Below are 11,899 nucleotides of genomic sequence, written 5' to 3' on the forward strand. Positions count from 1 at the left end.
ATATATATATCAGTTGTCAACTGTGGACCACGAGAGCCACTACATAAACCTGACAATTGCATAATACACGAAAGTACTAGTTTATTTCAATATTGTAAAATTGTAAAAAAACTGTAAATAATAAAATGTGCAAATCAGACTAAGTCGGAATTTCATTGATTAATAAATATCTATATGTGTGTGTGTGTGTGTGTCTTTGTGTCTATTTATTTCCCGTCCTTCCCGACTACAGCTTGACAATCAGTATTGTTGTGTTTATGTCCTTGTAATTCATTAGTTTGGCAAGAGATTGATAAAATAAGTACCGAGTATGAGGTTTAAGAAAAAACGAAAATACTGAGGCCCCAGTATGAGTGCACTCTGTCCTAGCATGACTGCAGCCTAATGGCTGAGACAAGTAAAAGATAGAAGATATGATCCAGCTGAGAACTGTCAAGTTTGTCTGGTGACTGAATGCTTCAGAGTTGTTCATTGAAGACAATGAACAAATGAATGTCATGCATGACCGAACAACTGGAATGAAGGGGATATATGTTACTTGAACCACATCTGACCCAATTATGTTTGGTTGCATGCACAGTCTGTGTGAGCGGGTATATGTATCAATGCTACATTTAAACTATGTTACTAACATTCAGAAGGGACAGAACAAAGGTACCACAAAAAAAAAAAAATAGTAATAATAATAATAATAATAATTACAACAGGATCAAAGAGAAAGAAGAAAAAGTGAACAACTATGACAAACTGAAGTGGGAAATATACAGGTTATGAGCAATGAAGAGAGTGGATATGATTGGTTCACTTGGAAGTATTAGCACTCAACTACCAACATGGCTCAAAAAGACTGGTCCAAATGTAAAGAAAGAACACTTTAAAAAATTAGCATTGCTAGTAACTGCAAGAGTTCTCCACATGGTTCTTGAAGCATAATCTGTAAACAAGTACAGCCTTAGTCTGCAGGCTGTGGGCAGCTGACACTTTCCATCATAACCAGCAAATTAAGCTGAGAGCTTTCATCAAATAATAATAATAATAATAATAATAATAATAATAATAATAATAATAATAATAATAATAATGATAATAATAATAATAATAATAATAATAATAATAATGATAATAATAATTCTTTCTGCTAAAGGCACAAGGCCTGGAATTTTGGGGGAGGGGACTAGTCAATAACATCAACCTCAGTACACAACTGGTACTTAATTTATCAACCACAAAAGGTTAAAAGGCAAAGTCGACCTCAGCGGAATAATGATAATAATAATAATAATAATCCTTTCGACTACAAGCACAAGGCCTGAAAATTTTGGGGGAAGGAACTAGTTGATTACACTGACCCTGGAACTCAGGTGATACTTAGTTTATCAACCCCGAAAGGAAGAAAGGCAAACTCAACCTCAGTGGAATTTGAGCTCAAAATGTAGCGACAGATAAAATACCGCTAAGTATTTCACCTGGTATGCTAATGATTCTGCCAGCTTGCCACAAGGGTAGCAATTTTGGTAGCATCCTCGAAAGGATGGAAAGGTTAAGTCAACCTCGGCAGAATTTGAATTCAGAGCATAGCAACAGGTGAACATTTCGTCAGGTGCAATAATGATTCTGCCAGCTCACTACCTTAATAATAATAATGGTCTTTTCTACTAAAGGCACAAGGCCTGAAACTTTGGGGGAGGGAACTAGTCAATGTAATTGACCCTAGCGTTTCACTGGTACTTAATTTATTGACTCCGAAAAAATGAAAGGTAAAGTTGACCTTGGCGGAATTTGAACTCAAAACGTAAAGAAAGATGAAATGCCACTAAGCATTGCGTCCAGCACTTTAACGGTTCTGCCAACTTGCCGCCTTAATAATAATAATAGTAATAATAATAATAATAATAATGGTTTCAAATTTTGGCATACAGTCAACAGTTTATGAGAGGTGGGGAGTCAATTACATCAACCCGAATACTTGACTGCTACATATTTTACTGGCCCCAAAAGGGGAATACAGCCAAGAAATTTTGAAGGAGGGAGGGAGTTAGTTACTACTATTGACCCCAGTACTAAACTAGTACTTCCTGTTATCAACCCTGTAAATATGAAAGCCAAAGTTTACATTTTGTGCGGAGTCACACAGAAGACAGTAAATCAATTATTATCTCTAAACAACATAAATGGCAGCAAAGGAAAATATCTATATATGATGGCAGTGAAAGTATATATCTATCAATCATCAGTTCAGCTGGAGCAATACCCAACCAGCTCAGTAAAGACATTAGCAGGTTACCTGCAAGGTGTGGATATGAGCCTGTTTGAGAATATAGCAATACTGGGATCTGTAAATGTTGTCAGTACATTCTGCTACAGCCTTTGTTAACCATAAATACTCCTATGTCATCCAAGATGTATCAAAATCTTTATTTGGATATTCCATAAACCATAAGCAATAAAGAAACAAGTTCTGGTTTTCTTTCTTTTGTGCTAATGCTTTTGATAGGCCCAGTTTTAGAGAAGAGAGAGAGGGGAGAGAGAAAAAGGGAGAGGGAGAGAGAGAAAGAGAGAGAGAGAGAGAGTGTGTGTGTGTGTGTGTGTGTGTGTGTGTGTGTGTGTGTGTATTTGTATGTCTGAGTTTTGTGTCACCAGTAATACAAGATATTCTTAGATGTTCCACAACAACAGTATTATCAAGAAATAACTCTTTCTAATTTTGACACAAAGCCAGCAATTTTGAGGCGAGAAGGAAACAATTGCATTGACCCTAATACTGAGGTGGTATGTGTTTTATCAACCTCAAAAGATGAAAAGCAAAGATGGATTTGGCAGCATTTGAACACAAAACAAAGAACCAGAATAAATGCTGCTAAGCATTTTGTTCGCTCAGTGCAGTTGTGATTCTGCCTAAAGAGAAGATGATGCCATGAATGTATGTACGTAAGCTTGTAGTTATGTGTATTAAAAATCATATAAAGTTTACACTTACTTTATCTTTGTCGCTCTCGATATTTGCAACTATTTCTCCCTTCTCTTGAACACCTACATCATTTTCTGAAACAAACAAAAAATATCTTTAAAAATGTTTGTGTGTGTGTGTGTTTGTGTGTGTGTGTGTTCTTGTAATTTTTTAATGATACCTTTATTCATTTTGATTTTACACGTTATATATATGTTAATATATACCAGATCTGGTGTGTTTACAAATTTTAAATTTCTTTTATATTGCTGTTGTTGTTGTAGTGGTTCATCTCAAGTCAACCCTGACTGAGCTGACCCTATGATCAAAGGTATTTAAGTCATGACCATTCCATCTTTGTTTAAGACTGTATCCTTGATACCTTCATTACTAAGACAGAAGTTAGATTGGGAAATATTTCGACAGCTCTTTCTAGTGGGCTATGCAACCACTTAAAGGTGCTCCGCTTCCCTGTCTTCAGTGACCTCGCGAAACATTTTCATAGGACAAAAAAAGATAAACATATCTCCCTAGTGTGAGAAGAAACTGACACTTCTATTGCAGTTGCACTTCTCCACACCACTCCTCATCCACCATTCACTACATCCATTCATCAGCTCAAGCCAGTCTCTACAGTTGTCACCTACTTTTCCTGATCTCTCCTGCTTATTATCCACTCAACATTTGCCCTTCATTCACCAACTTGGTGTTGGTGACTGACAGTTGCAGCAGCCACAATGATGGTGACAATGCTGAATTTAAGAAAATAGAGAAACAAGTTCAAAGATAGAAAATTACCAATGATGAGATGTAGGTGGTATAGGAGCCAGTCTACAAAATAGTGAACAAGGGAGCTTCTAAGTGGTTTTCAATCCTGGTAGGAATAACAGTCAAATTTTTCACAAATCATACTAAAGGAAAGCACACTGGCTAATGTAATCTGAGATATACATATACACTGTCTCAAGAATTACAACACTGATGAGCACAGACAATAAAAGAGCCTTTTATACAGCAATTCATCCTACATGAAATAACAGCTACATCTCCCTCAGATCACAATCTACCGTCTTAAAAAATCATACTTTTAAATATAAAATATCAAATGCACCCTTTTTTAAAGCCTAGCCAGGCTCATGGGCCCCATTTCCCGGTTTCAATGGTGTACGTGTTACCCAGCTGGATGGGATGCCAGTCCATCACAGCGTTACTCATTTTTGCCAGCTGAGCGGACTGGAGCAACATGAAATGAAGTGTTTTGCTCAAGAACACAACGCGTCACCTGGTCCAGGAAATGAAACCACAATCTTACGATCATGCTGACACCCTAACCACTAGGCCACACACCTCCACACCTTTTAAATATAGGGGATTACATTTTATATAATGTAGTCTCTGGTATATATATATCCCTGTAAAGAATCTATCTGAAAAAGAGGAGGCAGTGAAGGACGAGGAGGTTAGGATAAACAAAAGGATGGTCATAAAAACTCACTAGTTGCTGTTTCTTGGAGATTAAGTTTATCTTCTATGGAACTTATATAGCTGTTCAGTCTGTTGATTTCATCTTCGGAATGTTCTAATTGTTTCTGGAAACAAGTATAAATAAAATAAAAAAGTTAAAGTTAAAGGAAAACTTGTAAGGCATAGCAAAAGGGATAAAATTAATATAGGAAGTACCAGACATCAACTCCATTGAATAAAACGTTCGAACTAGCTTTAATGGCTGTGAGGCATACTAGTAAGTTTCTATATCGCAGTGTCTGATTAACAGCAAAATATACAGAATAATACATGCTCTATTTAACACATAAGCTTCCTAAATGTGAATCATACAAAGTAGAGTGTTACCTGTCACGGGACAGATAACTTTGTAGGTATACTTTTGCCACCATGGGTAATATCAGGAAACATGATACCAAATTATCAAATTTCTTGGTGGTTATACAATATGATCGAATAAAGACTAATTTTCAAGGGGAAATATTTTATCATTTTAAATTAAATTTAGATGAAATTATATTCAAAAAGTAAAAAATGAAACTGAAAGCAAAATAACTGAGGCGATTCTATACTATGGAAGCTTACACACATACACAGACATAAATACAGACAGTGTGTGTGCGTGTGTGTGTGTGTGTGTGTGTGTTTATGCAGAAAGACAGACAGATATAGATATATTAGTAGTCAAAACCTGTTTAGAATATCTTCAGGTGTAGAGTACCAGTCATTCTAAAGATGAAGTCAGAAGCTGAATCACACTAAGGGAATTATGCTAAGGACGCATATGTCTGTAGAATGCTCAGTCACTTGCATATTAACTTAGGAGCAAGTAATCCACAAGACATATATGTGTGTGTGTGTGTATATATATATATATATATATATATACACACACACACACACACACACACACACACACACATCTGGGTATAGTTGTAGATACTAGTGACGTCGCATCTCATTTCTACAGCTGAGTGAACCAAAGCAACATGAAATAAAGTGTCTTGCTCAAGAACACAACAGGCAGCCAGGTCTCGGAATCGAACTCACAATCCCACAATTGTAAGCCCAATGCTCTAACTACTGAGTCATGAACATGTGACCACACACACACACACATATATACCTGTATGTGTGCGTGTGTAGTGTATACACTATGTTATATCCACAGTGACTGGACGTCGTGTGCAGGTGGCACGTAAAACACACCATTTCGAGCGTGGCCCTTTGCCAGTACCGCCTGACTGGCCTTCATGCCGGTGGCACGTAAAAGCACCCACTACACTCTCGGAGTGGTTAGCATTAGGAAGGGCATCCAGCTGTAGAAACTCTGCCAGATCAGATTGGAGCCTGGTGTAGCCATCTGGTTAACCAGTCCTCAGTCAAATCGTCCAACCCATGCTAGCATGGAAAGCGGACGTTAAACGATGATGATGATGAAAGAGAAAGAGAGGACTTTTTAACAGAATTTTGAATATCATTCATATTCTCTTTTACTGTAAATCTTCAGTACCCCCAACATCAAAATAAAAACCATTGTCCTTACCTTTAACCTTTTTTCCTCCGCACTTTCCACAGTTTCTTTTGTTTCATTACCTGATTAAAAGAAAATTATCCAAAAATGTCAAATAATTAATTGCTAATGACATGGGTGGCATGTAATATCCTGGGAAGTAAGGGATGACTGTGCTAACAAAAGTGTTTGTAAATTGGAATGATGGAGGTAGTAGCCATGGAAGAGATGGACCCATAAATGATTTGGGGTCGATTTGCTCGCCTAAAGGCGGTGCCCCAGCATGGCCACAGTCAAATGACTGAAACAAATAAAAGAGTAAAGAGGAAAGGTGATGTCTATGACCCTTTTAAGGCCTCAAAGATGCCCCAGCTGCTTGAAATAAATTGGACTTTGTTACAGGTATCTAGAGAACCGATGGTCATATTAAACCAAGCGATGGATTACATCTGCTACACAAATTAGTGACAACAGGATTGGGACTCAGGATATATAGACCAGGAGGAATGACACAAGGCATTTTGTCCAATGGTCTGCCAATTATTCTGTCAATCATAATGCCTTACATTGGTACTATATTTATCAACCCCTGGAAGGATGAAAGGAAAAGGTGACTTCAGCAGGATTTGAACTCAGTACCTGATAAAAATCAAGATAAATACCACAGAATGCTTTAATGATTCAGCTGATTTATTACCTATGCTAAAATGATGATGATGATAATTAGTTTATCAATCTCAGAATTATGCAAGACAAAATTAATTACAGTGGAGTTTGAACACAGAATTCTGAACATAAAACAACATGACAAAATATCACAAAGCATTTTGTCTATTGCTCAACCCATTCTGTCAACGGAAAAAAATTCACACTAATTCTACCAAATAAAAAAAGACAGATAAACAGGAATGGCGCACCTGATGTCTGTTGACTGTCCAATTTTTCTTGATATGTTTTTTTAAGGTCGGTGATCTTCTGGTAGTACATATTTTGGAGGGCAGACACTTCATCATGATGCCGTTCTTTCTCACTATGGAACTGTTTCTCAAGCTCCTGGAAATAATTTTGAAAAGCATTCAATTTCTCTAGATATAAATTCTACCAAGCAGGAAAATTTTTTAATGATAATAATGATTTCAAATTTTGGCAGAAGGTCGATAATTTCAAAGGATGGAATAAATCAATTACATCAACCTGAGTGATCAACTGATACTTATTTTATTGACCCTCAAAAGATGAAAGGCAAAGTTGACCTGGCAGAATTCGAACACAGGCAAATGAAATGTCACTAAGCGTTTTGCTTGGTGTGGTAACGATTCTGGAAGCTCATTGCCCTAATAATAATAATAATAATAATAATAATAATAATAATAATCCTTTCTACTATAGGCACAAGGCCTGAAATTTGGGGGGAGGGGGGGCTAGTCAATTAGATCAACCCCAGTGTGCAACTGGTACTTGTTTTATCAACCCTCAAAGGATAAAAGGCAAATTTGAGCCTAGGAGTATTTGAACTCAGACCAAAATGAGCCAGAAGAAATGCTGCCAAGCATTTTGTCCAACATGCTATAACAATTCTGTCAGCTCACTGTCATAATAACAATAATTCTCTAGTATAGGCACATGACCTGAAACTTTTGTGGGTGTGGTGGGAGCTAGTTGATTACATCAATGCTGGGACTCAATTGGGACTTATTTTTTTATACTGACTCTAAAAAGGACAAAAGGTAAAGTAAACCTCGACAGAATTTTAACTCAGAATGTAAAGAGGCGCAGGAGTGGCTGTGTGGTAAGTAGCTTGCTTACCAACCACATGGTTCCAGGTTCATTCCCACTGCGTGGCACCTTAGGCAAGTGTCTTCTACTATAGCCTCGGGCCGACCAAAGCCTTGTGAGTGGATTTGGTAGACGGAAACTGAAAGAAGCCTATCGTATATATGTATAGATATATATATATATGTGTGTTTGTTCCCCCAACATCGCTTGACAACCGATGCTGGTGTGTTTATGTCCCTGTAACTTAGCGGTTCGGCAAAAGAGACCGATAGAATAAGTACTAGGCTTCCAAAGAATAAGTCCTGGGGTTGATTTGCTCGACTAAAGGCGGTGCTCCAGCATGGCCACAGTCAAATGACTGAAACAAGTAAAAGAGTAAAAAAGAGTAGCTGCAAAAATGCAACTAAGTATTTTGTCCACCATGCTAACAACTCTGCCAATTCAGTGGCAATTAAAATGGTTCCAACAGGTAGCATTTTAGTTATATCACTGGGTAGATGTCTCTGTACATGATAACAATCCAGGTTTTGAAAGCAGGATCAAAATTAAGATAGCAAATAAGTAAGGCTGCAATTAAGACAACCACTCAATAATGATGATTAACCTTGTTGAAGGCTTTAGCGAGATCAATCTTAATCAGTGCCACACTGAAGTCATTTCTATTCTTGATTTATTCTATGGTGTATCACACGAGGGGGAGGTTACCATGGATAAATTTGCCAAGCACCAGCCTCTTGGTGAGCATCTTTGCCAAAATCATGACTTCAGTGAAATGTCATGAACCTAAAAGTATCAAGTGTGTTCTTCTTTTCTGTTCCTTTCTCAGTAGCCTTACCACTTCTTGGTTCACTTGTTAAGGTTGTCTCAACAGATTTTCTATAGAAATTATAGCTAGCATTGATTTGTTATGACATTTCATATCTGAGTACGCCTAATGTAAACAACGATGAGATCAAAAATGAAGAATGGGTAATGCATGTATATACCATATTTCAGATATTCTTGCTCCTGTCCAACCCATTAATACAGTATTGACACACAAAGCATTTAATATACTTTACAGCAGTGGTTCCTAAACTTTTTAGAGGTGCGACCCACTATTTATGACACCAGTTTATGGTGACCCACTTAACTCTACTGGGTAAAAACATTAATGAAAGAAACAAATTTATTTCAGATTACATTTTCATTGAGGCCTGTGAGAAGGCCTCATTTATATTAAATGTGAAACAAAACGTTCTATAACTGTTTCAACGTCTGCATACCCTATAGGCAGGTATTAACTTTAATACAAAACCTCGAAGCAGTAACTGTTATCGGCTCGATCAGTGTTGTACTGTGCCTAGTTTAAAGTTCTCTATAAATAGGTAAAAACAGACTTTTCCTTTTTACGATTATGTACGAATAAATAACTTGAGAAAATGACCACCTCTGATTTGTTAAGTTCGTGAAAAAAGCCTACTGCTTGATGAAACAATCAGTCTGGTATTGAAAACATCAGTCTTGAACTATCTTGATAGACAGTAGTTAATCAAAGTTAATGCGTAATTTTATAACTTTTTGTGACCCACTAGGATTCCGTTTGCGACCTATAAGTGGGTCGCGATTCATAGTTTGGGAACCACTGCTTTATAGTATATTATAGTATATTTAGTGTCCCTAAAACTCATTAACTTCTTGGCACATACAACTGGGAATATTCCCAGTTTGCTGCCAGTCACAGCTGACAGCTGCCTTGATGGGGACAAACAAATCTGATATGTAACAATAAAACCCCTAGGTCAAATAGTCTATTTGCTTCTTTCACAGCCAGTTATAACATCTGTTATTTCAATCATCATCTCCATTTAACATTGCTAAGAGCTTGCATCAGCTGATATGTTAAACCAAGTTACTGTGGCTGGCTAGAAATTTAACACCTACCTTTAAGCCAACATGAGCCTTCTACTGGATAGAGTTAAGATTAGAATCAAGTTTAGCAGGATTTAGATTTTGAAAACTTTTTCTTAATGATATATCAGATATCTAATGAAATTATAATCAAAACATTAAATTTGAAAAAACCAAAATTTTGATAGAAAACGAATGCAAAGAAGATAAGAAATTTATGAGAAGAAAAAAAGAAGAAGAAGGAAACTTACTTTGTTTTTATTTTGGAGTTCTGCAATATCTGCCAACACTTGTGATGATTCACCTCTTTCTGAACTCTATAAAAAAACAAAAAGATAATAATAATAATGATAGTAGTAGTAGTAGTTGTGTTGTTGTTGTTGGTATTATTATTATTATTATTATTATTATTATTATTATTATTATATGCATTACCAGGCACTGGCTTTCATGGCTTCTGATCTTAGCTGATTGGAAGTGTTATACATACATACAAGTTTTGTCTTGGAATAAAAAGATGGGCTACAGCAAATATTCTGCTCAATACCACAGATTTGCTTGTCCGTTGTTTGACCTTAACCAGTTGAGCATGTCCCTTGGTGGCTGACAATAGGTGCATTTCTGATCATGAGCAGAAGTAGTTGGAGAGCATCATAGCCATGTGTTGAGTGGAATTCTTTGGGGTTTTGAATAATAATTCACCTCTGGAAACATGGGTGTTTCATTCAACATTCTTAAACAACCCTTATTCAGGGACCTTTTGAGCAGAATGGGCTATTTGACATGAAGAAAATTCTAACTGGGCTCAACATGCAAGGTCATGCATTGTTTATCTTTATATGGGATCACCATATCCTGCATATATGATTATGATGCATGTACCTGGTGTACCCTTTATCAGACGGGTAGTCATGATGGGTATATTGGGCTTCGTATATTTTACCCCAGTGTCACTTTGATGGCATGCACTGCTCTCTCACTCAATAATAATAATAATAATAATAATAATAATAATAATAATAATAATAATAATAATAATAATAATAATAGACCCACTTGGTAAGTGGATGTGAGAACCTTGCACAAAAAGAATACAGGTGCCGCTACGATAAAATGTGCTTGCATCTTCATTGGCTTTTATGCCTTAAATACCAAAATGAAGTAACAGAGAACTGGTATGAGCATGTACCAAGTAAAGTTATGCAGGAGAATGGAAAAGTAATGATACTCTGGGACCATGATTTTCAGATGGATTGTGTAATCGAATACCGTCGGCCGGATATTGTCATATTGACTAAGAGAGACAAATACTGTCAGATCATTGATGTAGCCATAGAAAATGACATGAATGTAGTGAGTAAAGAGGTTGAAAAAAAATCACCAAGTACTCCGAATTGAAAGTGGAAATGGAAAGACTATGGAATCATACAGCTCATCTGAGCCTGTAGAATTTATCTTGAACTAGTAGTGTCACTTGGTAGCATTGCCAAGCCAAAGACTTCTGGAAATTATTCATGGTAGTCCTCCAGAACAGAGTTGCCAGTTCGTTTTCATTGATTCTCTAAGTCTCTCCAAGAATGTCAAAGCATTTGCCTGCCACTAATCCTCTGGATATTGCTAGAGTGGAACATCCACCAATCCCATTACCTGAATGGAGGGTTGTGAGCACCTGATAACACTCTAAGTGCCAGATGCCCATTCTCTTTCTTTCTTTTACCCAAGATTGCAGCTTCTTCAAGCTGATGATCTGTGAAAACACTTGTCTCATGAATGGAGCAGTCTTGCTCCTCTCACCTATCTCTAGTGTCAGATACATTTCATTTGCTACGAGGGCAACTGATGATGGAAAATTGTAAGGACAAATTACAAAATTTATGAGGGTTTACCTACACTAGATTATGAAAAAAAAAAATTTAAACATACAAAAATAGCAATATACAAAAGCTATGAAATGAGAAGTCTCAATTGGGGGATGGCCATCTACGGCCAATCAAGGAATCACCAGTTCCAAGATCACTCACCATTATCTCTCCCATTTTTACCACACACACACACACGAAGGGGTGCTGCAAAGTTCCTGGCTTTAAGGGTATCATGAAACACCTGGGAAGCCCAGAGTTATTTTACAAGGCTTAGAAAAGCTGAAGGACTGCTGGAATAAGTATGTGAGTCTGAGATGGAAATAAGTTAGATAAAATCATAATCAACTGATCCTCCTGTATTTTCTTTTACCCAAAGCCAGGAACTTTTCAGCACCCCTCATATATATA

The 11,899-nt window shown here is 36.9% G+C and overlaps 1 protein-coding gene across 5 annotated transcripts in view; it reads right to left on the reverse strand.

Moving 5' to 3' along the window:
* LOC106869305 (thyroid receptor-interacting protein 11) overlaps positions 1–11,899 on the reverse strand; it is a 214,951-nt gene that overhangs the window by 89,896 nt on the left and 113,156 nt on the right. For all 5 annotated transcript variants that reach the window (XM_052971565.1, XM_052971566.1, XM_052971568.1 and 2 more), the window contains 5 exons: positions 9,881–9,946; positions 6,881–7,016; positions 5,997–6,046; positions 4,443–4,536; positions 2,978–3,042 (listed from right to left, as the gene is read on the reverse strand). In XM_052971565.1, coding sequence (XP_052827525.1) covers positions 2,978–3,042; positions 4,443–4,536; positions 5,997–6,046; positions 6,881–7,016; positions 9,881–9,946 — 411 coding nt within the window. The remainder of the gene's footprint in view (positions 1–2,977; positions 3,043–4,442; positions 4,537–5,996; positions 6,047–6,880; positions 7,017–9,880; positions 9,947–11,899) is intronic.

This window comes from Octopus bimaculoides, chromosome 11 (assembly GCF_001194135.2).
Source record: "Octopus bimaculoides isolate UCB-OBI-ISO-001 chromosome 11, ASM119413v2, whole genome shotgun sequence".
NCBI classification, from domain to species: Eukaryota; Metazoa; Mollusca; class Cephalopoda; order Octopoda; family Octopodidae; genus Octopus; species Octopus bimaculoides.